The sequence below is a fragment of the Colletotrichum lupini genome, chromosome 5 (genome assembly GCF_023278565.1).
Source record: "Colletotrichum lupini chromosome 5, complete sequence".
NCBI classification, from domain to species: Eukaryota; Fungi; Ascomycota; class Sordariomycetes; order Glomerellales; family Glomerellaceae; genus Colletotrichum; species Colletotrichum lupini.
Window position 1 is genome coordinate 3,791,057 of NC_064678.1, and position 26,232 is coordinate 3,817,288.

Consider the following 26,232-nt stretch of genomic DNA (forward strand, 5'->3'; position numbering starts at 1 on the left):
GTAAAACCCTCCCCAAATCGTTAGCTAGCAGACTCGGAGTAGTCGTTGAGGGCGACACAGACGGCGCCTCTGTGGTGACCATTGTACTGGCGAATGATCTGCTGGCTGTGAAGCTCCCACAGCCGGGCATAGTGGTCGGAACAGGCCGTCACCAAATAGGCAGAATCGGCGCTGAACGCGCAGTCCCAGACCCAGCGCTGGTGGCCCGTGAGGGTGGCCTCGAGCGGGAACGGCTTAGGCTCCTGGTCGGGGGCAGGCTCCAGGTCCTTGACCTCCCAGATGCGGGCGGTGTGGTCGGCGCTGCAAGTTGCGAGCTTCTTGACGTCGGGCGAGAGGAGAATGCGCGTGATGTACTCCTTGTGCGCATTGAAGTGAGTTACTGGAAGGAGCTGGGTTCGGTCGTAGGCCTGCAGCAGCTGCCACACGAATACGTTGCCCTAGTTAGTCGTTAGTTCTGGTGTCGCATTCTATGTCTGTAGGCAACCGTGAGAAGCTTACCCCATTATTCGCAGCGCAAAGCAGAGAGCCGTCGCTGGCGACCGTGACGCTTGAGACCGAAACGTCCTCCTCGGGAATCAGCTGGTGGGAGCAGTTGTTCTCGGCAAGGTCCCAGACACGGACGCTGCCCTGGCGATCGCAACTGATGATTTCGCCCTGGTTAGGATGGATCACGACGTCGTTGGCGGGACAGCCGTGGTTGTAGGAGCGCTGGACCTGGCCACTGCGTGTCTCCCAAATCTTGACGGTGCCATCCTCGGAGCTGGTCACCATCCACTTGCCCTCGCAGTGGAAAGCGACGCCGGTGATGTTGCCAGTATGGCCCTCGAAGGTAAGCAGTGGGTTCGGGTTCGTGGACTTGATATCGTAGAGTTTGACCGTGTGGTGGCCTGCGGCGGCGAGGAAGCGCTTGTCGGGAGAGATGCAGAGGCGATTGACCTGGGAGTCTGGGTGCTGGATCGTACGGGAACAAATGCCCGAGAGGGCCTCCCAGAACCTGCATTCGGAGAATGATTGTCAGTCAAAGATTCCCAATTATTCGGCGGTCGGGATCGAGCCTTGAATAGTTTTGTACCTGATTGTGTGGTCGTAACCCGCTTGGACAAGGTTAGTGACCGATTCCAATGCTTTGTCGACCGGGAGAAAGAGGTAAAGGTTCCTCAAGGCTCAAGAGAACTCACCTGTGCAAAGAATCACAGACATGGTGACTGTGATGAAGCCTTCGGCCTCAGTTATCGCATGTTATGATGTATGTGTGTATGGAAGATGTTGGTCGAATATTGAGGAGGGCGCATCCAAAAATTGGGAGTTGTATTTGCGCGCGCAGGATCGCCAGTAGGAGGATGCAGCCCCTCCACGATGTAGTCGGCTGGGTTGGACTCTCGACTGGAGCTTCGGCTCACATTCCTAACAATGCGGCCCCACTACAGGTCCGGGGACACCTGGGGTCTCACCGAGGTGTGGCTGGTGTCGGGATTACTTCGGAATTTGGCACACAGACTACCACTCACCACCACGTAGGAGAAGGCGCGCCTTTGAATAAATGAATGCCCAGCTCCATTATTTTTACGGTCTAGAATTCAAGAGGCAACTAACTACCTTTCGACATGGAATTCATATGCGTATGCTTCCTTCATTTGAAGACTAACCACTCCTTGTCTGACATCTTCTACTGGCCACAACTATTGTCACTTAATTCTCTATTCTAAATCTCCTAATCTTTTCGAGTGTGACTCCGTCTCTATCGCACGCCTTCCTAAAAAACACACTGTTATTCCACACAGCCATGATGTCTCCATAGGCCTCTATCCTGCCCTGGTCAAGGACGAGCACTCGATCAAAAAGCATAGCAGACTCCATGCGATGCGTGACCGCTATCATTGTACTACCCTTCAGTGTCTCTTTTACCATCTTCGTAATTTCAACATCCGCTTGGACGCTAAATCCTCCCAGAGTCTCGTCCAGCACACATACCCGTGGTTTCTGAAGTATCATGGACGCTAAGGCAATCAGTTGTGCCCTCCCTGTTCCTTGAGCGACCTGCTCGTCAACAAGCTTGTCGAGTACGAGAGGAACCTGACTATGCAGCCCGGCCACCCTGTCCAAATCCGACAGTAGACGACTGATTTCGTCACGAGAATGGCTGGTTTCTGGATCGACAGCCTCTCGGACAGTGCTACTGGGAAATGAGGCGGCATCGTGAGGGACTGCAACGAGATGGGACCTCAAGACATGTAACGGAATGTCCACCATTGGTATGCCATCCAGGGTGACGGTGCCCATCGTGGGATCGAGTAAGCGGAGTAGTAGGGCGACAAGAGTCGATTTACCTCCACCCGTAGGTCCTACAACCGCAACATGCGTATCGCCTGGGATGGTGAAAGATATTTGCTGCAGAGCAGAGGATGTCTCCTGGAGATTTTCTTGACGGTGAGAGACACTCATGTTCCGAACAACTATCTCCCCGGAGTTCGGCCACGATTGCTCGAGAGAAAAGCGGTAACCCAAGGCACGCTCCGTCTCGCCCTCACGAGGTAGACTGGTTGCATAAGCTGCCAGGCGGTCAACTGCGACCATTGACTGAAGGGCGCTCGTAGAGAATCTCATGCCTTGTCTCAGGGATGCCGGTAGCACCAACGCTTGACTCATTATCAGGCCAATGATAGAAGGAGATAATGAACCTGAGGCAGTCACTACAAATAGACCCGTGAGCCCAATAGTACTGGCCACGATAGCATCAAGTCTCACTTCAAGCCAGCGTAGGTTTGCGGCGGCCAGCAAGCGGATATTACTCCAAGCGTTCAGCCGTTTGACTAGAAGGGACCGAGCCGATATTTCGGTCTTGTAAACAGAGATGCAGCTAGCGCCGTCCACGCTCTCGCTGAATGCAGCGTTCACACGGGACCGTAACTCAGCTTCGCGAGATCGAGCTGTCTTCAAACGAGGAGCGTAACGGCGCATCATAATGACGACGGCGGCTAGGCCTGGTACTACAACAAGGACAAGCTGGAGGAACTATTGTGAGCACAAATCTTTCGTGAGCATGTGAAAGGTACATACATTGATCTGCATTGCCAACATCAGGGCAACTCCACCCAATAGGCGCGCCAGATGGAGGGTGGCATTGCGCGTTGCCTCGATCAGCTCTCTATCGGTCGTATCTACATCTTTGGAGAGGCGATCCATGATGCTTCCCAAGGAGTGGCTTTGGAAGAACCTCATGGGTGCCCCGACCACACGTCTCACTGATCGCTCCCACAGGCTATGGCTCGCTTGCAACATCTTTCCCGTGATGTTCAGGCACAGCACATACGCCAGTATCGCCTCTCCAAATCCTAGCATAGCGAAGATTGCTACTGACGCGAGACCCGACAGCCCTAACCGATCAGAAGTCCACAGTGAAAGCCAAAGCACGAGGACGGCGGCGGTTACTTGCCAGCAAAAGACAATGCCTGCTGCTGTGGACGTTGCTCTTGGGCCACCCACGAGTTCCAGGTACCAGTCGAAGGACTTTTGTACTCTAGCATTTGCTTGTGGTGCTGTTACAACAGAGGCACGTGTAGTAGTCGGGCCTGCTACTTGTACTGCATCCGCATGCGATGAGGGCTGTTCTGGTAGCGGTTGCATCGTCTTGGTCTGAGGAGACTCGTCCGTTCCGATGGATGGTAAGTGTTGTTCAAGTCTATCCAGAGACCTCAGCTCGCTGGCACGTCCATTGTCGAGCCACAGCACCCGGTCACATCGGCGGGCCACCCAAGCCTGGTTTGTTGCGATCAGGCGCGTTTTGTTCTCCAACAAGCTGCAAATTCCACCTTCAAACGCTGCCTTTCCTGTTGCAGGGTCAAGATTACGGAGACAATCGTCAATGAGGACAATGTCAGCATCCGAATACATGGCTCGGGCCAGACTGACACGTTGAGCTTGGCCGCTTGAGAGACCTTGGCCTCCGGAGCCAATAATAGTGAGATCCCTGCGAGGCATTCTGTCGATATCGCCCAGGAGAGCCGAAGCGCTGACCACTTTCCAATATCTGGCCTCGTCGAACTTTTGGTCGAAGAGGATATTGCTGCGGATCGTTCCTTTCCTTAGCCATGGTATCTGACCAGCCATGGCCACCTTTGACCCGATGCCCAGTTCTAAGCCGCCAGAATCAAGGCGCATTTGACCTGCGACTGCACATAGGAGAGATGATTTACCAGATCCAGGCGCACCACAGACAGCTATCAGCTCACCTTTCGTGACCTGAATATTGGTGTCAAAAGACAGTACGAAATCGCCATCTTCAGTTGTAGCTGGCCAGCAAACCACTGTGTCCTGAGCTACGTCAACTGCCCAGTCTACGGAATTCGCCATCGTTTCTCCAGGCTCTTCCGTCTCTAACCACTGCTCAATCGCGCGGCATCCCACCAGTAAATCCTGCAACTGCACTGCAGCCTGTGCTGCGCGATTCACATGTGGTTTGAGCGCTAAGAACAGAGCAAAGGATGAGAAAGCCTTTGCTGGATCGGGTACGCCCTCGTGGAGCGTGTGATAGAGGATGAGACTCGCCATTGAGGCCAATGTCGGCAATAGGGCGCACGCCGCTTCGAGCACCGCGCGGTTGTGCCATAATCGGCTTGCCGTGACCATCTCCACCACCCTCATCCCGCACAACTTGTTTAGGATCATGGTCTGGGAAGCCCACCCCGCGAGTTTGATCCCGCGGATGCCTTGGATGACTTGCTGCGTGCAGGCTGCTCGTCGTCTGCAGAGTCCGCTGAGACCCTTTTGCTCGCCCCAGATGCGGAGAGCGACGTTGGTGAAGATGGGGAGGCCTAGGAACAAGACCACCATGCCACCTAGCGATGAAGTGTCTATATTCGCGGCCAACATGGGAATCGCGAGAACAAAGCTAGCCGGTACAGTCCAGATAGCGTTGATACCGCTGATGCAATCCTCTATGCGCGATGTTTCCACGGATGCGAGATTGAAGACGGCGCCGGAGTTCCAGATTTGTTGTTTTGCCCTTCTCTTTGATTCTTGGCCTGTTTGAGATGAGACAATTGCCGCCGAAGAGGGCGGTGCCAGGAAGGCCTTGTCCATGATGATGTACGTGAGGGCAGCCTTTGCCTGGGCTCCAACACCTTCGAGTCTGTATCGCGAGGCGTTGATGAGGATGCCAGCAGCCATCTGTGTGAGTGTCATGGCTGCGACAAGAGCGTAGCTATGTGCCATCCCGGCGTCGTGGCTCTCCCGCCGACCTTGTAAAGTCCCATCCGCTGTTGAGACTTTGGCGTTTTTGGTAGGTTCTGGTAAGGCTACGAGAAGCCAACGCAAGATAATGGGCGGGAGGGCGGCTGTCAGCATAGCAGCCAGCTCGATAAAGCCTCCTAGTAGAAGTCCACCGCGGAGACATTTTAGAAGGCTGATGGCGAGCCGACGACCTTGAGCTTGGGGATGCGTTGGGGTGTCGTAGAAACATCGAGAGAGCCCGCGGGCAAGGGGCTCTGCTTTCTTCCAGTCCGACAGCACGCCCTCGAAAGCGACTTCGACAGGGCCCTCATCGGCATCGTCAAATTCACTGACATCTTCTCCATCTAACTTCTTGGTACTAGGAGGCGGAGGCGGCGCCCAAGAGAATAGCATCAGGCTAATCACCCAGCAGAGACTGGACCACATTGTGAATCGAGGCACATGCATCCTACCGGAAACTTCGAGCTCGATACGGCCCAGCTACTCACTCATTGATCTGGAGCATAAGAGTAAAGGAGATCCACAGATAATGTTCAACAGCAACGCGACGAGATTTGCTCATGGTTTCTCCCCAGCCAGGAGCCCCAAGGATCTGAAACTTTGGTCTGGCGACAATTACTCAACTCGGGTCTAGCATTCACTGCGAGGTCAGTGTAGGCCTGAGCCGGGGCGGCATCAATCAAGCAAACTACTACGTATGTATACGATGGTTGTGACTGGGGTTGACATTAATATAAAATACTTTGTTAGTCCATTGATATCCCACCGGTCGGCCCGGCGGCATCTAAGTGACAAGAACCTTATTTGAAAGCTCCACTGACAGGCGAGTACACCTGTGCAGGAAAGCTGAAGCATCGACTGATCTGTCGAAATCGATGTTCATTCCTTGTTCGTGGGTCAGGTTCTAATAAGACTCTTGTGTTCTGAATCATGTCCTCTAGTCGTGTCAGGAGTGGTTTTCATGAATTAATATAGAACATTCCGGATCGTAATATACTCATACTCAGACTGAGTCGCGTAACGGGCAGTCGATTTTCAAGGGAGAATTGGAGAATAGATTATCCAAAGCCCAGAGTGAACGGCCTTGAATTATATATCCGTTCAAGTCAAGGTTACGCGGAACTTTCCATCTTCGTGGTTGCCAAACTTTGCAATTACGCAATTACTGCGAATGGTCATGTTACAATAGTGCAATAGCAGTTTCATCTAGATCTCACTGATCATCAGGTATCTTGATTAGCTCTCACGCCCTTCTCGTCGCCCCATCCTCAGTTGTAGAGGGCTTCTCCTGAAATCAATCTTTGACACCAATGCTGTGATTTCACAGTAATTGTTCTTGGAATGCCAATTTTTGATGGATTCAACAGGCCAATCTTGTAGCTATGGCGAGGTTACGGTTGTGGCACACGTTTGCCATACTTGTCGACAGGAATGTTCTCAGACCTGACCTTCTTGATGACACCCTTGATGGCGTCCCAGTCACGGCACGTATGCATTTCGTGCTGACCGACCAATTTTGGTACGAAGTCATGATGACCCGGGTAGTGAATGAATTCAAATCGTTCCATGTTCATGTTTCCAGCACACATGGTGGCCTGGGTGTAGCTCGTCAGCATGTGGTCATCTTGTGGGCCGTTGAGGCTTTTCTCGAGCATTCAGCAATTATCTTACCTGACGAAGACTTTCGAGGCAGTGCTCAATGTGTTGGCGAGTGCAGACATCGTAGCCGCCGTCCAAGTCTAAAGCCAGCTTCATATAAGTGGTGCGGAAGCAAACCTGTTCACAAGCATATAAGCTACGACAGCACGTTATATCAAGGGCCATCTTATAGAGTGTAATCATACCAAGCAATGTAGCTGATGGAAAACATTCCAGGCCACGGGTTGTAGACCTTCGGGTTGGAGAGCGTCTTTGTGGAAGTAGTCCGGGAGGCCATATTTGGACGGGTCATTCAGCGCAACGAAAGGCTTGCCAACTTCATTTCATAGGGTAAGTTTTGATCCGCAGCATGACAAGGAGCATGAATTATGCAGCGCTCCAGAGTTGAATGTTGAGTGGGCGGCATCGAATGGGACTTACATGAGATCAGATCGAGCCATCTCTGGTTCGCTCCCGGGGCTGTGAAGTTGTACGAAGAGTCGTGCTCAAACTTCTTTCGGACAAGTGGCACTGCGTCACTTTGGTCAGCTTCTTGCTATGGCAGCAGTATACTTATCACATACCGTCGGTGATGAAAGGTGCCTCATCAATAGTGGCCATGCCAAGCCCGGTAACAGAATCGACTTTCTTCGGCTCAGTGGCACACGAGGTCTGCCTTGAACCCAAACTGAAGCCGTAGGTACCCAAGAAGAAGCCAATAGCAACAGAAACAATGCAGCACAAGAAGGTCGATACCATCAGCATGCGATAAGCAGAGTGCGTGAAGCGGTCAGGCTGGCGCAGCATTCTTGAGCTTCCTTAGCCTTCGGATCCCTCTTCGCTCTGGTGCACCTCCGAATATTCTGTCTTGGTATTGTTGAAAACCATATCTGTTAATTGGCCGTCTTGATTGACGGAACCTCAAAAGTGAAAAGAGATGGAGAGAATTCTGACGAAGTCAACCACATGATCGGATTCAGGTGCCATATATGCATCCCATCGCTCTCATTCTGACATTTGGGGCAGATCAACCCCAGCCGGTCGGCGGAGTCGAACGGTCAACTTTCTAATAGAGTTCTGCCTCACGACGCTTCGTCTACAAATTTCAGAAACCTGGGTTATCGTATTATAGGCTGCGCGAGGTGTTCGCTAGCTCTCTCCCCCCTGTCCCTAGTCCTAGAAGTCGGACATGCTGACACTGCTGAGTAGCATGGATCGCCAGTAGCTCTAGTCATGTCGTTTGTACAGAGACAAGATTAGTCGGACAACTTGTTAAAGTTAATGAAGCCGTTGTAGCGACTGACGAGTCATTTCAGACGAAGAGCAGTACTTCGTACCGAATGCGCGGGTCCGACTGTACGGGTCTGACCCTAGTTTAACTTTCCTTAAACTTCCATGGATGATTAAGGATGCGAGACCGAGCCAGGGTATCCGAACTTTCGTGTTGCACGCCCAACGACGGAGTCAAGCTGACCGAAGCTGAGATACAACAGAACGGAATCAACCAAAAACACCGCCACTTCATCACGGGGAACATGTACTCTTTGAGAAATGATCGAGATCTAAGCACACCCTCCTGGCGTGGCAGTGGCGGCCAGACTGAGGTAAACACAGCTGACTGAAGTTGTCCATGATATGTGTACTTTTCGACTTGCTATAGCTTCCTTAACCAATGCCCAAACATGCTTTGCGACATTGACTATTTTCAAACTTGACCGAATCACCTGCAGCTGTGCCTGTGTACTTATCAAGCCATGTGCTCAACACCTAATGCGATCCTCTACTTCGGGGATCAGTCTCTGGGTGTCAACACTTACAGCGAATCGCTGAGGTGCCTGCGCAGGAGAGCCATACCTCCCTCGACACATCTGCATAGGCTCTCCACGCAGCGGCTGAATCATTTGACGGGCGAACAACATAATGTGCTCGAGTGGGCAGAAATGGTCGCTTCAGATGTTGCCTACCGGGCAGATCCGATGTCATCTGCTCTTGTGCCTTGTATATCACAGCTTGGCTCAATGATCTGGTCAGTTGTACTTATATTCTGAAAGAACAAAGCCTATCCTAATGTCAAGAACTGACGTATGAGGGTTTTCCCCGATGATATGTAGGAAGTGTCAACAAGACCCAAGTATACTTCATGACACTCGTCCCAAGATACTAGTGGGTGAATGCATCGGGCTCATCCTCGCATGCAGTGTTGCGGCGGCAAGAGATACGGGACACCTCGTCGATCTTACCCTGGAGACATCGAGAATCGTGAAGCGCGTAACGGAATTTGCTACTCAACGCTCTTGGGAGTTGGAAGATCATCCCGGTTCGGTCTGGGCTGTTGCGGTTCAGCTACCAAGACACGACTGCATCGCCGCCATGGCGCATTGCCCTGACTATGAAGTAAGAGAACAGGAGTAGCTTTCAAAATCATCTCATCCCCATCACCCTGGCAAGCATTGGTGAGGATCACGTAAAGCTAACAAAGTGCGCCTTTAGAAGGTTTCGGCTCACAAGAGAGCGTATGTGAGCTTTGAGCTGGAAGAGTGGTCTGTCATCTCAGGCCCACTATCAACACTAAGTCAACTACGCCTAAAGACCTTCCGCAATATTCCAATGAAAGACCTGCCGATCTTTGCTGCATATCATGCAGAACACCTTCGTGAACCTAAGTAAGGATACGCGGCTCATCTCCTAAGGTGACTACGATGTGAGAGGGGATATCTTACTAATATTAAACCGATCCAGTTATGATGATATCTTAGGAGACTCTCGGCTTCTCGACTCGCCAATTCAGTCTCGTGTCTCTATCTTGTCATCTAGCACCGGAGAAGTGGTGAAGGGCAGCTCATTACGGGCCATATTGCCACAGGTACTCCGCGACATTCTACAGCGGCCTTCGTGTCCAGCACGAGTGGCGAAACAGATTGCTCATCAACTCGAGCCAGTCAAATCTCCTTCAGATTTATACACTTTTGGCCCAGCATCTCAATGGAGTGCTTTTGCCCGTCGCTTAAAGAACTCGGGGGTTGGCCTTGGTGCCATCTTCAGTCCCGCCCTTCTTCAACATAAACGGACAGGCGACAGCATGAGTGGATACAATCACGGTGACAGTCATAGCGACGATGAGGAGAGCGATGAAGAGGGAAACGAAAATCTCATAGCAATCATCGGCTACTCTGGCCGCTTTCCAGGGGCTGAAAGTGCGGAAGAGCTGTGGGATGTACTTTGTGATGGCCGTGATACCTCGAGCCGAGTGAGTGGGGTCATGGTTAACACTTGTACGGGTTGTTTGCTGATTGATTATCCAGATGCCACGTGAAAGGGTCTCCGATAGCCATGGCGATATCTTGCCCACTGGGTGCTTCATCGAACAAGCCGGCCACTTTGACAGAAAGTTCTTCAACATGTCGGGCAGAGCAGCTTTGCAGACAGACCCATCACAGAGACTTTTGCTACTCACGACGCAAGAGGCCTTGGACATGTCAGGCTATAACAAGGATACCCATACACAGCACGTGGGAACATTTGTTGGACAGGCTACGGATGACTGGCGCGAACATAACATGACGCAGGACGATCCATACTACGTGACAGGAGGTCTGCGCGCCTTCGGCCCCGGCCGTCTGAATCACTTCTTTGGATGGGATGGCCCGTCAGTCTCAGTGGACACGGCTTGCTCCTCCAGCGCCATGGCTCTAGATTTGGCCGTGCAGTCTCTTCGGGGACGCAAGTGCAATATGGCCATCGCTGGCGGGGCCAGCATCATCTCAGGTCATGGTGATGCCGGCATGTACGCGGGTCTCCGTTGCGGCGGATTTCTGGGAGCCTCCGGCACAGCCTGCAAAACCTTCGACGCTACAGCGGACGGCTATACGCGGGCTGAGGCAGTGGCTGTTGTCGTCCTTAAGCGTCTCAGCGATGCGCGAAGCGATGGGGACATAATTCATGGCGTCATCAGGGGCATCGTCACGAATCACTCAACGGACACGAATCCCATCACTCGCCCGTCCGCAGAAGCTCAGAAGTCATTATTGCGTCGTGTTCTAAGCGAATCGTTGAGGCAACCTGAAGATGTGGCTTATGTCGAGCTTCATGGATCCGGGACCCAGGCAGGTGATCTTGCAGAAATTGAAGCTGTAGCCGCCGTTCTTGGAGGGCCGCGTCGTCGCCCTAGGGGCTCACCAGGCAAACCATCCAGTGAGCTACGTATCGGCAGCATCAAGGCCAATATTGGACACAGCGAGGGTGCAGCCGGTATATCAGCTTTGGTGAAGGCGCTTCTCATGATTCGTCATGACCGAGTTCCTCCACATATCGGGCTCAGGACAGAGCTAAACCACAATTTCCCTCCGCTGGAAGAGCTGGAGATTGTCATCAACTCGATAGCTAAGCCCTTAAAGCCACTCGAAAAGTCTTCTAAACAATGTCGATGCCATTCAGCCATCGTACTAAATTGCTTTGGAGCAGCTGGCGGGAACACCAGTATACTTGTGGAAGGCTCAAAGAGGCACTCAAAAACCACCAGAAAACAACCCAGCCGCGAAGAGGTTCACATAACAAAGCCACAGCAACGCATCGTTGTGGTTTCTGGCAAAAGCCGTTCTGCACTTCAAGCCAACAAGATGAGACTTCTTGAATTCGTCAGGAAGGAGCCTTCTGCAGCGATTGACGACTTGTCTTACACCACATGTGAACGAAGAAGTCACTTTCCATACCGCTCTGCATACAGGGCTAGAAACACGACGGAGATTATCAAGCTTCTGCATGATGGCACAAATGAAGCATCGCCTCAATTTCGAAATGCGCCACAAGCGCCGCATATTGTCTTCGTGTTCTCCGGGCAGGGCGGGAAAATCGCTGGTTCGGCCCGGCCGTTATATGACAGCAACAGCGCCTTTCGGGATGCTTTAGACAACTACAACAAACTCAGTGAGTCCCTGGGATTTTCCGGAGTCTTGCAATACCTTATCACTCCCGATATAGCGCAAGCTTCTCCGAGTACCGTGCTAGAACAGGTCGCACTTATCGTGTTTGAGCTTGCTGTCAGCAAGATGTGGAAGAGCTGGGGCGTTGCGCCCGCGACTGTACTCGGACATAGTCTGGGAGAGTATGCGGCTCTGCACTTATGCGGCGTTCTCTCTGCTGCAGATGCTATTTGGCTTGTGGGCAAACGCGCAGGCTTGGTGCAAAAGTCTTGCCAGCCTGATACCCACAGGATGCTGGCTGTATTGGCCGAAGAGGAACGGCTCACTCCGTTCCTGGCAGAGTACGCAGTCGAGGTTTCATGCAGAAACTCAAGAAGTCAGACTGTAGTTGGTGGGCCATTCGACAGTATCTTGCAGTTGCAAAGCCTTCTCAAGGTACATGGCATTAAAAGTGCCTTGGTCAAGACACCATACGCATTCCATACGGGTCAGATGGACGGGATTCTGAAGAATCTGCTCGCTGTTGGTGAACAAGCTTCCTTTGCCAGTCAACCACAGATCAACTTTGTGTCGACGGTGACGGGTTCGCTGATCGATGCTTTCCCGTCCGGGCCCGAGCATGTAGCCAAACACGCCCGCCAATCTGTACTATTTTCCGACGCCATCGAGTCTGCGATGACACTCAGCCCTGGTCGAAATACCATATTCCTGACGATTTCACCAACATCGATGTGCAGAGACATGACTGCGTCAAACATCACCACCGGGAAAGAAAGCATGGCCGAGGTTCTCGAAGCTACAAGAACCGGAAGTCAGGCATGCCTTGACGCTATCACCTCCAGCATGACTAGGCTTTACAATTCTGGGGTTGATATTGACTGGAGCCGATACCATGGTTCGATGAAACAGATCGGAAGTCTGCTAGAATTACCAGCCTACAGCTTTGATCTCAAGAATTTCTGGATTCCTCTAGAGCAAAGCCGCCATCTCCCTTCATCATCACCGTCATTATCGTCATCCTCACTCTCAACACAACTGGATACACCTATGTCTGAATGTACACTCAACTTAGAAGACGACATACACACGATCGAGAAACCCCTTGTTACGAATATCCAAGAAGAGCCGCTAAGAAGTCTCATAATTGGTCATGCAATCCGTAACAAGGCCATATGCCCTGCAGGCGTACTGGTTGACATGGCCTTCGCTGTTGTACTAGAAAGGATCGGCAAACGGGTGGGCCTCGAGTCTATCGGGCTGAGATCACTACGCCTGATCGCGGCTATCACGATAGACACTGATACTGTCAACGATTCCATCCAGACTCTTGAAACAACATTGCAAAAACGGACTGTAGCCTCAGAATTCGATGTCACTTTCAGCGGTGTCGAGCGTCAGACTCATCACGCAAGTTGCATCCTGCGAGTGATGGAAGACGCCAATGGTATAAGAGGCGAGCACACAACTCGCACACTCATCCGGGCCGTCTCTCGTATAAATCTGCTACGAAGCAACACCGCTTCCAACTACTTCAATGGGCAGATGATTTACAAGATGTGGACGTCCGTTATGCAATACTCTTCAGAGTATCATGTTCTCCGGAACCTCACACTAGCACCCCTCGGTTATGAAGCCTGCGCGAAGCTTCAAACAACATCAACGGCGGGGCCCGCAAACCGAGATTACACGATTGACCCGGTCTGGCTGGATGGTGCCATGCAGGCCGCTGGATTCACAGTGAACATGAATGTGGCTGCTGATCCCGGAGCGGTGTACGTTCTCACCGGATGTGCGGCCATCGACTTCTGGGAGCGTCCGCGAAGCAACAACATGTACGCTTGTTACGTCCACGGCGAAGCAGACGTGTTAGGCGATGTCATCATGAACGTTGCAATGTTTGATGAGGACAACGACATGTGCCCGGTGGCAGCTATTAGTGGCATGCGCTTCCACAAACTGAAGCAACGACCGGAAACCAAAAGCAAAAGTGGTAAAGGCTACGAGGACGCCACGGTACGAATGAACGGGGGTGAGTCCAGCAATCAGGTCATCTCGCCTACAACTAAGTTGTCAAATCCAACTCCCATTTCTCCGTCAAAGAGTGTGAGACTCGATGAAAATAAGGCAGTCGCCGATTCAGGCCCAGCGAGCTTGATTGATACACTCATCTCAATACTGGCCAAAGAGACGCATGCAGACCCCGATGAGATTGGCCAAGACACCGCACTAGCCGACGTGGGTGTCGATTCCTTGATGGCTCCTACCATATCAGATACCATTCGCGTCAAGTTAGGCGTTGAGATTCCATTGACAGCTCTAATAGAAGCTCAAACTGTCAGCGACCTTGCCTCGCTTTGCGCGGATATCAATCCCGCAAACGTCGAACCCAGACTAGGTAAAGATGCTGCTGAGAAGTCCAGAATCTCACTCAGGAGCATCGCCCGGGTATCAGACGAAACAACTCGCGCTACGAGTACTGAACTTTCGAGTAGAGTTGCTCTCTTGCAAGGTTCCAGTCATTGCAAACACAATTTATTCCTCCTTCCCGACGCCTCCGGCAGCAGCTCCGTGTACGCAGGGCTTCCGCCGAACCTATCCCAACAGACCAACACGAGAATCTATGGTCTTGAGTCGCCATTCCACGGCACGAGTTCCATACCCGACCTCTCAATGGATAGGTACTGTTCACTATTCGTCGAGGCAATTCTTCGGATCCAACCAACGGGTCCGTATCTCCTCGGTGGCTGGTCGATTGGAGGGCGCCTTGCATACGAATGCGCAAGACAGATCATACAACTGGGACATGAAGTTTCGGGACTTCTCGTGATAGAGTCTTACGCAGAGATGATGCACAATCTCTGCTTGAGTCCTGAGGCGATCTCAGTTGAGCATCTCGAGGCGACAGGGTTCTTTGGATGGTCTGGAGGTCATGCTTCGTCAAGCATGGCTGAGTGGCAGAAGAACCACATGCTATATCTCATCCTCATGAACAGCGCCTTCAAACTTGAACCCCTTTACGAGGACAAGAAGGAGAACACTGCGATGTTGTATTTAGTCTGTTCGTCAAACGGCGACTTTTCGCTGTTCCCAGCTAAAGTTTTGCAAAAAGCGCTGGAATTGAGCAACGGATCGTTTGGCAATGCCATAAACGGTGATGATGAAGAATGGTTGAAGGAACCACGACCGGAAAGATTTATAGCCCGGCTCACAGAAGAATGGCAAGAATTAGCAGGGCCACGTTTGAGGCAGCACGTAGTTCAGGGAGGACACTTTGACATCATGATCCCAAGAGTGAATGAGGATCTAGCACATGTCATCGTAGAGGCATTGAGATGTTTCTGCGAGCCCTCGGTACAGGAAGTGAGAGGATAAAAAATTGGTTCTTTCTAAGCAGCTCAACAATCTATAGACTTAGATACATAGCTTTTGTTCACTTCACGGAAAATTTGGGTTAGCAATTATCATTATCTTGAAGATCCACTCTGTCTTCCGGAGTTTTTGTTACTCTCTAAGTCTTCACCTTGAATGGCGTATTTGCCGAAAGAAGTCAATAACGGAGCGAGAGAGAAGGACCAGGGGAGTAGGGGCGTGGATTACCCTCGAGACACACCCTCATCCAGATCTCCTACCCGGAATCCTGGATGAGCAATTACGAGTCAGCTCAATCTGTGCCGAGTTAGGTTTATCCCCCTTGCTACAATAGAAACCTAGTCCGCGAGCCCCGGTACATGACACCTGCGCTCACTTATAAAGACTCACGAGTGAGAAGCAAAACCTCGGCTGAGATGAGAAGCTTTCAAGAGGTACTGCGGAAACGAAAATATGGCAAACGGGAGTGAATACACAAGAGACTCGTCATTATCGAAAATGGAAACTTCAGAAAAGCCTCGCCTCATTGACTCCGTCACCAACACGAGAACGCGCCCGATGAAGCTACTGTTGCTCGGACTGCCGCGGACGGCCACGGAATGTAAGTCATCCCATTCAAAAACACGTTCATCCCATATCGCAACACCCTCAACTTCCACAAACCCAAGCCATGCTATTTTACTAACTCAGCCCGACAGCACTAAACAGCGCCCTCGAGCAACTCGGCTTCAAAGTCTTCTCCTTCCAAGCAATGTGGCCAACCTGGCAAGAGTCAATCCCGCTCTGGACGGAAGCCATCGAAGCAAAGTACCACAACCGCTGCAAACCCTACGGCCGCGCGGAATTCGACAAGCTCCTGGGCGACTACGACGTCGTGAAATGCCCGCACGCCCTCCTCTTCGCCGAGGACCTCGCCGCCGCCTACCCGGAAGCCCGCATCATCGTCTCCAAGCGCGACTACGAACCATGGCGCGCCTCCATGGAGAAGACGGTCTTCAAGCTGCGCCGCTCCCTCGTGTTCCGTCTGCTGCACCCGCTCGACCCCTTTCGCGCCGCGTGGTGGCCGTTCTTGCGGCTCATCATGGACACGGCGTACGGCGGGTGGGCCGAGGCGGTACCCGGGCGTAGACCCTATGACGAGCACCACGCTCGTGTCGAAGCCATCACGCGCGAGACGCCGGAGAGGATGCTCGTCTTCTCCGGGCCCAAGGATGGGTGGGTGCCGCTGTGTGACTTTCTCGGCTCGCCGGTGCCGGAAACGCCCTATCCGTGGACGAACTCGGGAGCAGACTTTTTCGAGAAGCAGGGTCACCGCGCGGGCGAGAGGCTGTTGCTGCGCAAACTGGCTGAAAGAGTGGCGGTCGTTGCAGGGGTTGGATTAAGCGTGTATTGGTTCCTGCGACGCTCATAGACTTCAGAAGTTGGATGCCAGCTTTGCTCTCGTCCTCATCTCGCGCGGCTACTGATTCATTTCGACTTGTCTGTTCTCGCGCCGTGACTTATTCTCAGCACCCGAGCCGGGTTCCCGTCTTGGTACGTAGTACCCGAGAAGCCGACGTCTATTGTAGCGGGACTGTGACTGGATGACCTCGGGACCCTGAGTAGCTCCAAGGTCTTCCGTTCAGTTTCTTCAAAGCCAAGATGAGTCGATCTTCTCAAACGGTGAAACAGTCGTACTTGATGAGAGAACCACGTGGTAGCGCATCATTCGAAACATGATTATCTCATCGCGGTCTTCTACATCTGTGACATGGCTACTTCGATTCCGAGATACACAGCTCAGGGTAGACTCGGACCTCCAGAATGCCAATGATACTGCGTCAATGTTTTGCAGATCCAGTCGGAGTATCAGATGGAACCAAAGGAGCGGTAATACGTCAGTGCCAATCAGGCGCGAGACCAACGAATCTGTACGACTCGGGACTCTCTTGGAGTGGCGACTATTGTCACTTGCTTTCTACTCGGCCGTAGCTACGGCTTCAGATGTGACCATCACTGTGGCTATGCCCATGATTGGTTTACCATAGCCATCTTCGTCCATCCTATCAGAACTGCTTGTCAACTTGGTGCTGTGCCCCCTACCTGTGCATGGTATTTGGCTGGCTCAGGGCTCCCGGATGAGGGCGTTCCTGGCATACTGTGCTCTCTCACCTGCTGTAGCTGGCATATGGCTTACTTGCCGTTTTCGCAGGATAGACGAAAGATACGCTCTCCTGCTACAGCCTAGGAAATAGCTGGTGATGAGTCTAGAAGTCGCACACATTCTTACGCCCACTTTCCCAAGCATAGCCATGTTAGCTGGACAGAAAGACGAGCAAGGGCTAGCGACACACTGATCAATAGTGTTGGTTGCACGGGTACTTTTTCTCGTGACGCACGGCAGTGAAGTAAGAAGTGAACGGGCATGGGCATGAGATTTCCCATAAGGCTACATCGACGGTGACAGTGCACTGCCGACGTTTCTGTGCAGTTGACAGCCGAAAAGCGTATGAGTCCATGGGCTGAGGTTGAGAAATACTCTGTATTATCTCGCGGCTTAGATGATCCAGTCCTATCACGTCTTCACATCCCGTAGGCTGGGCCGAGTCATGCTGTAAATATATTGGAGGCGCGCAGATGCGTAGCGGGAGAACGTCGTTGGTTGTCTCGTTCGCAGTGAGACAGTGTCGAGGGGCTCGGGGAAAAGGGACTTTTCCCTTCCTTTTCCGTTTTCTTGACCTTGAGACCTGCAGGAGGCTTCGCAATTGAAGCTCAATCCAGACCTAGATTTTGCGGATTTACACTACCTATCACCTCTTCGTCTCTCAACCATGTCTCTGTCATGATCTTGTTCTCTGCGTCTATCTCCTCTATTGCTTGGGGGGCCAAGAGCCAAAAGGACCGCGGTGACTGGGATCCTGTTGGTTCTTCCGCTCACCGAGATAAGATGTTTGCCTGCAGTGAGAGACGCCACCACGGGTAAGGACTGGGAATGAGAGAGGGGTCGTTGGAAAGAGGCCTGTTGGAAAACATCGTGAGTGCCTAGGCGCCGCGAATCGTCTCCAGGAGGGGAGGAGCAGGAAGAAAACGAAAGGTAGAACGGCAGGGTAACCACTCGGCAAGAGTGATATGTGCATGGTAATCACCATTCGTAATTTGGATCCTCAAGATAAAGAAGAATCGTCAAAGACATGCATAGTGACCATTCGAAGACGCGCCCTGCGATGTAACGGGAGAAAAGAGAAATCAACAACATGCAGCTTTCCTGGCGCAGATTTGGCCGCGACAACTTTCACGATAATCGTCGTCGATTACAAGGCCACCTACCCTTCGGCATTCGAGTTTTGGACGAGCCGTCACAGAGAGTACAAGGAGGTCAGATGATCCTTTTTGGGGATCGCGTCCAATGCTGCTGGTCGAGGGAAAGGGTGGGTGGCACGAGCAGGGAATCGGCCGAGGATATGAACGGATGGGTCGGAAACACCGGGTCTTGTCTAGGAAGGCAAGCATTCTGCTGTAGTTTTTCGGCGCTTGCAATTCTTCAGCGCTCGTTCCTTGATGATCGCTTTGTCGCTCTGGGGTGCTTCATGTACCACTATGGTTCGAAGTGCTGTATCTGTCGTCGAGACCTCTACGACTCCATACATAGTGGGTGAAGCATTATGCCGGGGCGGATGAGTTAGAGCACCCGAAACCAGAAAGATTCGATTACGGGATGCCAACATCGTGAGTCTAGGTTTTTTGTTGTGTGATGGCGTTCCGCAGGCAGACCACTCTGTCCTGAAGAACTCGAGTTAGGCAGACTTAAGCTCGGATATAATGGGAGAAAGCAATGCGGGAGCATGCGTGTGTCGTGGCCAACATGTGGTTGTCATGGCTTTCGTCGGGCATGGGCCGTGCCGCAGGGTGTCGCTTGACGATACAACGAGACAAGTGATGAGAGGAGGACTATCCAAATAGATTCGGTGATTTGAAAGGTGCCACGGGAATCCTGAATGCTTGGTCTGACGATGAAGCCGTCATTTGGTCGCACTATCAGGGGCGAGTAGAGAATTTGGGACACCAAAGGAAACGGTGTCTCTCAAACGCATGATAGCCCGCGCAGCGTGGACAGGCTGCATCGAACACTGCCTGGTTCTTCTCCCCTCTGCTTGAAGGTCTAATGGAAACCTCCGCATTGCATGGGTCTGTATTCCCGCAGCTTTCCAATGCTCCCTCGAGGTGCTGGTGTGCGTCTGTGTGGGAGGATTGGCAAGGGTCGACACGGGTAGCCGCAGTTGTCGGTCGAGACTGGAGACGTGATCGCAGGGACAGCTGGCAGCCCGGGAGGAATCAGATCAGAGTCCGAGGTAGGTGAAGCCGAATGGAGAAAGAGGCGCGCATATTGTCATTCGAGAACAATGATTCGGGCTTTATCTCAAAACCGATAATCTGGAGGTCGTCTTCAGCCGGACGTAACTGAAGGAGAGATCGTAGAGCAGCAAGATCGGTTCGGGGCTCGACGCAAGGAACGCAGGCGCCGGGGAGCACATGAGTCTGCTCATACCACGGCATCGGCGAGGGTTGTAGTTACAGGATATGTAAGCCCTGTATTTCTTTGCGGCTGACGTCAATATCAGATCCAACATTTTGCCGAGACAGCCTGCCCCTCCAAAGACGGCTCGAAGAATATGCATGCCTACTTACCCAAAAGGGAGAGAGAATAAGGCGACATATGAAGTATCACCCACCACTGTCTCCTTATTCGCTAGTCCGCGGCATGAAACGAGGCAACCAAGAAAGAAGAAGTCGAGAGCAAGGCATGGGTCACAAGACTCGGCCAGCTGTCCTCTCTGGTGATGTCTTGGCCGGCGTTGAGGGCCCGAGAGACGATAATGCTCTCCAGACCGGCTGCTGGTTAAAGGCGGTGAGGCAAACCGACACACAAGAAGGATCAGATGTTGGAGGGTTTACGTGAGTGCGATGACTTTCATGGTGTTGAGGGGAGGTTGGTCCTTCAAGTGTCGTGATGGAGAAAAGTATAAATCTGCGCAACTCCCTCCTTCACCATGCTTTCTTTCCTTTTGTCTCTCGAACACCCTGCGAAGCACTCTCCTCTATCTCACGATCTTCATCCAGAGCAAAGCACCTATCAAATCTGGGAACGGCACCTGAGCTCTTCTTTTATTAGCAACGTTGTCACATCTTATTGAATCATTATGAATCGTGGGAACACGACCTCATCATCTGCCATGGCGAGTGATGAGAATGAAACTTGCGGCTGCATCGATGATGGCTACTCTGGCAGGTGGGACTTCAGAACTTGCACTCATTGCGGTGGGCACGAAAGGTGAGGCAATCCCCAATCCAGAGTCTGCTGGACTCTACGTTGACGCTTGTCACGCAGAAATCCATGCAAAACCTGCGACTCCCGAGGTGTAGTCAGAGTCCCCTGCCCTCATGGGGCTGCTGGTCAAGCTCAAGCTCTGAGTTCTCGGCCAAGAGCCGATGATCAGAACAACAAACCGGGACCCAAGGGACCGACGGGACCGACAGGCCCGGGTCAAGGTGTTGCCGGTGCCGGCTGCCACTAAACCACGGCAGCCGACGCCATCATTTGGTTTCCGAACAACCAGATAAACTCCATACATATCTAATAGAACGTTCATCTTTTCTTGAGGTTTAGTCTGGTTTGGAATTGGGCTTCGTATAGGTATAAGGTACAGGGCGTTGGTGTCATGCGCGGACGGCTCATCCCAGTTCCACTGCGTTAAGTACAGTGTTCGTCGGGAATCTAGGCAACAAATAGCACGCCAGTCCGGTAGGAGTCTGAAATCTTCATATTTGAGATCAGATAAAGGGATAGAAGAAACTTGGAAGGAAATACGACTCTTGTTTCGATGCTGCTTATATCCTTGATGAATATCGAGTGTCTCTTGATGGGGTCACTTACTCTCGCTTTCCGAGCTGCCGCAGGTAAACCACGACATGGACGGAACAGTTGGTGCCAGAACAAACCTATACTGGTAGCAGCAAATACCGAATCCTTTCCCTACTTGTGTCCCCTTCGCTTATCCGGAGGAACGGAACCACTCAAGTACGTCCTTCGTGACTGCAAGGACGACCGACGGGAAACACAGAGAGAGGATCCGCTCAACCCTACGAGGTAGCGTGGCATCAGCCGGTTTGTGTACCGCCGCGGAAGACAACCCGGTCATTGCTACTGGAGCGATATCGAAAGGGCCGTGATCACGCGAAAGGAGCCGGCCTCGACACACACGATACCATACAGTCACCGGTTACGTTACAGACAAGTAAGCGCCTTGAATGGAAATTGCACCACGCTCCCTTCTCTCCCTCTAGGAACCTATGAAGTATATCCGCGGGTCGGACAGACTCATAGCGGAGTTCGAGGCCTTTTCTTTCAGATACTTGTGAAAGAACCAAGTATGTATACGTACTCTGAGAACTAGGCTTGAGTTGTACAACAGCAATAGCATGACCTGACACGAAGGTGACGCCTTCAGTGTATTTAGGCTACACTACTGTGAACCCCACAGGCTCACTGAGAAAGGGTCATTGCACAGTTATTGGTTGTGGGTGGACCATTCGCAACCTAGATCAATTACCGGGAAGAGTTCCACATAGTTATTGTAAGAGATATTCAAGACTGATACTAAGACGAGTAAGATGACACCCGTAAAAGTCCAGCCAGGCATAGAATGAGGATATACCATATATCTGCACAGGTGTGCCGTATACTAGACGACGCCCTTGCTTCCGCGATCTCACCAAACTTCAAGCAGCCTCTGAAGAAAAAAGAAAAACGGAACAGTTCAGCTCCAATCTGCTGGGTGAGTTGCTCATGGGGTTCGTCAAACCTAGAACATGACGAGTACCCAGGGGCTCTGTGGCCTTCCGGCAATGGTTTGTTCCATTCATCTCTTTAATCATGTATTCCGTATCGACGTGAGGTATCATCAGAAGCTTGGAATCGCAAAGGAAAAAGCCGTTACCTAAGCATTGACTGCTATGGACTAAAACGATAACTATCGTGATAGAGAGCCATGATAGAAATAGAGAAGCGAATACCTAGCAGCCTAGTAATGTCATAAACCTCCAGGTAAGAAAACCCGCCCCTCCAGTCCTGATCGAGTTGTCCTCCCCGGCCGCCCTCTCAACCGAAGCATCATCAAATTTGAATCGTTCCGTCCCATCACTTCCTTATTCTCAATTCCAGATCCCGCAAGCTCTCAACGCCGCGACTAACAGTCAGTCGGGTAGACCCAAATGGTCGAGCCCGTTCCGATCCAGTTCCCTCTCAAGAAATCAAACCAAGCCTTAAGTCGAAGATGAAGATGAAGAACGCCTAAATCAAGTCGTCAAAGAGCAGGGGCGGTTGCAGCAAGTGCTGTTACGACACCTGCCGCAGTCAACACGCCGCCACCAACGAAGTACCCAGCCTTGCTCAAAAAGCTTCGCAGACGCTTAGGGGGAGGGGGTGCTTCTGGTGTCGGCTCTGTAACCACAGAAACAACTATGGGCTGTTCGGCCGTTATTTGCGCCCCGGTTTCAGCACTTTTCACAGCCGCCTCGATCGTCTCCTCATGAGGCGTGAGCGTTGAGATTTCACTAGCCTTACGCTTTGGAGTAGCCTTCTCCCCGGTAGGGATATTCAGTGAAGTATCCTCAGTCTGTGCCAGTGAGCCCAACTTGCTTTGCTGGAACTGATATGCACTGGTCATATCAAGCTCGGGAGTTTCCGTTGCGTATGTAAGAGAGAAGTCTTGAGGACTATTGAGGAATTTCTCCCCAGAACTAGACCAGGCCGACTCGGCCACTTTGGCCGACTTGGGCGTTTCATTTACCGGCTCCGGCGCGGTGGCTGCATCGGAGGTAATGTGGTGCCCGAGCTTTGACGTAGATGGCTCAGTGGAAGTCGCAGGCGGCTCGGGAACCTGGCTGCGAGGTTGGACTGGGGTTGTATCGTTATCTTGCTCATTGCGGCGCAAGATTTGCTTATTGACCTCCCTGGCTGCGAAAAACTCCGGCTTTCCAGTAGCTTGGCCAAGGGCTTCAGCTGATGGCCCATCGTCCTGGGAGAACGCTAGAGACTCCGTGGCAGTGACAACCTTGGGAGTATTTGGAACCCGATCCCATGAAGCACGAAGTGGTGCTACTCCTTCGCTTTGAAGAAGGTAATCCGTCGGTGCAGACAAGTGCATTTGCTCGGGGTTCATGTCAGCTAAGAAGGGATTCTCAACGTGATCATCCGAAGGGTTCAATATCGACGGCAGTCTGAGGTCGTTCTGTCGTCCTTGTTCTTGCAAACCTACATAAGGTATGATAGAAGGGAGTGACGGCATAGGCGCGGGGAAGAAATGGCGACCAGCATCTGGCTGAGGGAAGTAGCTTGCGTGCGGAATGCTGAGCATTTGTTGCGATTGCGTGAAGGTAAGAGAAGGATCCTGGGCTTCCCAAGCGGCTGCCATGTCCTTAGCCTCGTCATAGCTTGGAGCTCTTGTCAGGTTCTCATCTTCGCTCTCGCTCTCAAAGACGCTGTCGGCTTCAGCGTCGTCACTGTGCTCGGAATTCTCGGAGTCGCTGAGGCAGATGTCATCGTCGTAAGCGTCGGGCATCTCCTGGCTCGAAGGTTCATCATCGGGATAGCTTTCGGACTCGTCGTCATCGTAAGAGTCCTCTGATTCTGACTCCGATGCGAGTACCAGAGGGAGTTTCGAGTTCATTCTATGGCTGGAGGGCATATCCTCGTCTTCCTCTTCGTCGTACGGAGCATCCAGCTCAATCGTCACCTCCTGATCTTGCGTGGCGTTGAGAGCACGTTCGGAGGGCTTATCTGTATCCTTCTGGATATCTTCGTCGATGACAATTGGCTCCACCCCCGGAGGAATGAAGCTGGGAAAGGAACCAGCCAAGCCTGTGGCCGATTTAGGCATCTCGATCTTGCGAATCTTCTCGACGGTGGCACGGATATCGTCCGTAGTAGACATGTCTTCGTCGCTACTCTCTGAGTCGGAATCATCGGGGACGGAAAAGGTTGGGCGACCGCTGAGCTCTGAAGCTTTGGCTTTGGCTAGGTGGTCGAATTCCCAGTCCACCTGGATCGTACACGGGGGAAAGAGGTCGTTGGACCGTTGAATGTCAATCCCAAACTTGACTATGTCGCCCCTTGCCAGCTCTTTCGCTGTATGCGGAGACAGCTTTAGAGAGTTATGGTAGGTTCCGTGCAGCGAGCCGACGTCTTTGACGAATAGTTTCTAGTCGTTGTGTTAGCATTCAGCGTAAATATGGTCCAAGTAGAGGACATACCTTGTGATACCAGTCGACGGTGATTTTCGCATGCTCCCGGGACATCACCGGGCTATCGAAGTAGCAGTTATCCGCTCTTGCTTCCAAGTTGGAAAATCGCCTGCTTGTCCGGCCGATGTTCACAACGCTTGGGTGCTTCTGTTCGAGGATAACCCGTCGCTCCGGGAAGTGAAACTCGGGGTTTGGATATTGGACGGAGACGGTGAGCAGAACTAGACCATGATTTTGTCAGGACTGATCATTCAGAGGGGGAAGCGAAATGGGAGTGTCGAGCTTACCGTCCTCCGCTTGAGGCTTCACGCCCGTCGCCATCTTGTCAACGTCTTCTCGACTGTATCCGTGATCTGGCGAGAGTGGGTTAAAGAAGAGAACGAGGGCGATGAGGAGCTCCCGAGAGCGATGGTAATTGTGATGGAGGATGGAAGTTTGTCTTGGGTGCCCACGGTCTTGCTGTGAAGGAGGAAAAAGTGACTAAAGTAAAGCCTCTCCTTCGCGGGCTGAAGTTAATGAGCGGGCATGGAGTAGGCGGGAGGGAGACAGAAAGGTAAGGCAGGAGGAACGAGACAGTGTAAGTTGGAAGTCGAGGTCGCCGAGGTGGATGAAGTGGGGCAGGAATCCGGAGCAGGCACCGTGTTGTCACTGTTCGGTATCAGGCAGTCGCGGCAGTGCAGGCAGCGATAACGCCTTATCGCACTCGGCTTGGTGCGTGGAAGGGGCAGGTTGCAGGGGGAATATCGGGGTCTTGGGCAAGTGCAGTGGGGAGAGGCGTCTGGTAGTGAGGTGGGTTGGTGGGGTTATCAGCAGCGAGGTTGTGAGGTCCGAACAGTCCCGGCACGTCCACTTGTCTCGATAGCGGTAAGTGTGGAAGTGTGGAAGTGTCGAAGTGTAGTGTCGAAGCTGATAAGGATGGAGAGTAGGTAAGTAAGAGTGAATGAGGTAAAGAAGAGTGAAGCTGGGAAGTGAGAGAGAGCACAAGGTCTGCCTGCGAACCATGAAATCGATGGCTCGAGTTCCGGTCGCTCCAAACGAAAGGAAGGTAAGACCACCTCCTCAGTTGTTCCTTCCCGGGCTGCCTTCGAAGGTACTGGGCAGCTTAACGTAAGGTAAGACCGATGATTCGTACCTTGGTGAACCTGACTGTGAGTTGCGTTGCCTCGAATGGTCCGCCAGAGATGCACAGTGCGTGTCTGAGATCAGGCTCGGGGCGTTCCAATTTAGTGATGACGGGATTAGGAAAGAGGGGCACACCTTAGACCTCACCACATGGCGCCTGACAGCTGGAATGTGAAGGAGGCCAGCGGGGTTAACAGATGTACCTTCCCGCTGCCTTGCCTCAAATTCTCGAGATACCTCAGAGCTCAGAAAGGCATAAAACGCATCACAGTCAGGATGACTGTCAGATAGGTCGGACTTTGCCTCAGTATAATCTAGGGCAGCCATAGATAGTCTCACGGCGATAGACTGCACGGCATAGAGCGCTCCTAACGGCCAAGGATAAAGTAGTTTGTCAAGGTTGTACCAACCAATATTGAGGAAGGCCCGCTCTGGTGTGGTGTAAGTAGCTATTCACGCTTGTGACTCTCATGGCTTTCTCATCAACCTGGTCGAACACCTCAGTTGAGAAAAGCCATCTCAGCCTCTGTCAATCTGGTATATTACCTACCTATCCTCAAACCCGGGCCAGCTCCTACCGTCCACGTCGCCGAGCCCAATCTGCGCAAGTGCGCGCTCTTCAATTTTGCTTTGCAGAATTCCCAAGGTATCTGCCTACCTTATCCGCACCTACCTC

At 52.2% G+C, this 26,232-nt stretch overlaps 6 protein-coding genes across 6 annotated transcripts; 2 read left to right on the forward strand and 4 right to left on the reverse strand.

The window, feature by feature from the left end:
• Positions 1-20: 20 nt before the first annotated feature.
• CLUP02_10512 (rapamycin complex subunit LST8 target) lies at positions 21-5,791 on the reverse strand (the record flags this gene model as incomplete). Its single annotated transcript, XM_049289488.1, has 7 exons — positions 21-437; positions 499-994; positions 1,073-1,094; positions 1,179-1,205; positions 1,767-3,003; positions 3,058-5,644; positions 5,718-5,791. 7 exons carry the CDS (start codon positions 5,789-5,791, stop codon positions 21-23), a joined length of 4,860 nt encoding a protein of 1,619 aa, XP_049146633.1.
• An 829-nt stretch (positions 5,792-6,620) lies between these two features.
• On the reverse strand, positions 6,621-7,674 carry CLUP02_10513 (uncharacterized protein; the record flags this gene model as incomplete). The annotated part of the gene is made up of 5 exons (XM_049289489.1): positions 6,621-6,824; positions 6,901-7,005; positions 7,074-7,204; positions 7,309-7,398; positions 7,452-7,674. 5 exons carry the CDS (start codon positions 7,672-7,674, stop codon positions 6,621-6,623), a joined length of 753 nt encoding a protein of 250 aa, XP_049146634.1.
• Positions 7,675-8,621: 947 nt separating this feature from the next.
• CLUP02_10514 (uncharacterized protein) lies at positions 8,622-16,566 on the forward strand (the record flags this gene model as incomplete). The annotated part of the gene is made up of 7 exons (XM_049289490.1): positions 8,622-8,893; positions 9,066-9,261; positions 9,358-9,530; positions 9,607-10,114; positions 10,170-15,146; positions 15,704-15,756; positions 15,846-16,566. The coding sequence occupies 7 exons, from the start codon at positions 8,622-8,624 to the stop codon at positions 16,564-16,566; spliced, it is 6,900 nt and encodes a 2,299-aa protein (XP_049146635.1).
• Positions 16,567-18,004: 1,438 nt separating this feature from the next.
• On the reverse strand, positions 18,005-18,283 carry CLUP02_10515 (uncharacterized protein; the record flags this gene model as incomplete). Its single annotated transcript, XM_049289491.1, has 1 exon — positions 18,005-18,283. One exon carries the CDS (start codon positions 18,281-18,283, stop codon positions 18,005-18,007), a length of 279 nt encoding a protein of 92 aa, XP_049146636.1.
• Positions 18,284-20,332: 2,049 nt separating this feature from the next.
• CLUP02_10516 (uncharacterized protein) lies at positions 20,333-20,707 on the forward strand (the record flags this gene model as incomplete). Its single annotated transcript, XM_049289492.1, has 2 exons — positions 20,333-20,463; positions 20,521-20,707. The coding sequence occupies 2 exons, from the start codon at positions 20,333-20,335 to the stop codon at positions 20,705-20,707; spliced, it is 318 nt and encodes a 105-aa protein (XP_049146637.1).
• Positions 20,708-22,495: 1,788 nt separating this feature from the next.
• On the reverse strand, positions 22,496-24,755 carry CLUP02_10517 (FHA domain-containing protein; the record flags this gene model as incomplete). Its single annotated transcript, XM_049289493.1, has 3 exons — positions 22,496-24,391; positions 24,444-24,655; positions 24,722-24,755. The coding sequence occupies 3 exons, from the start codon at positions 24,753-24,755 to the stop codon at positions 22,496-22,498; spliced, it is 2,142 nt and encodes a 713-aa protein (XP_049146638.1).
• Between the last annotated feature and the right edge of the window lie 1,477 nt (positions 24,756-26,232).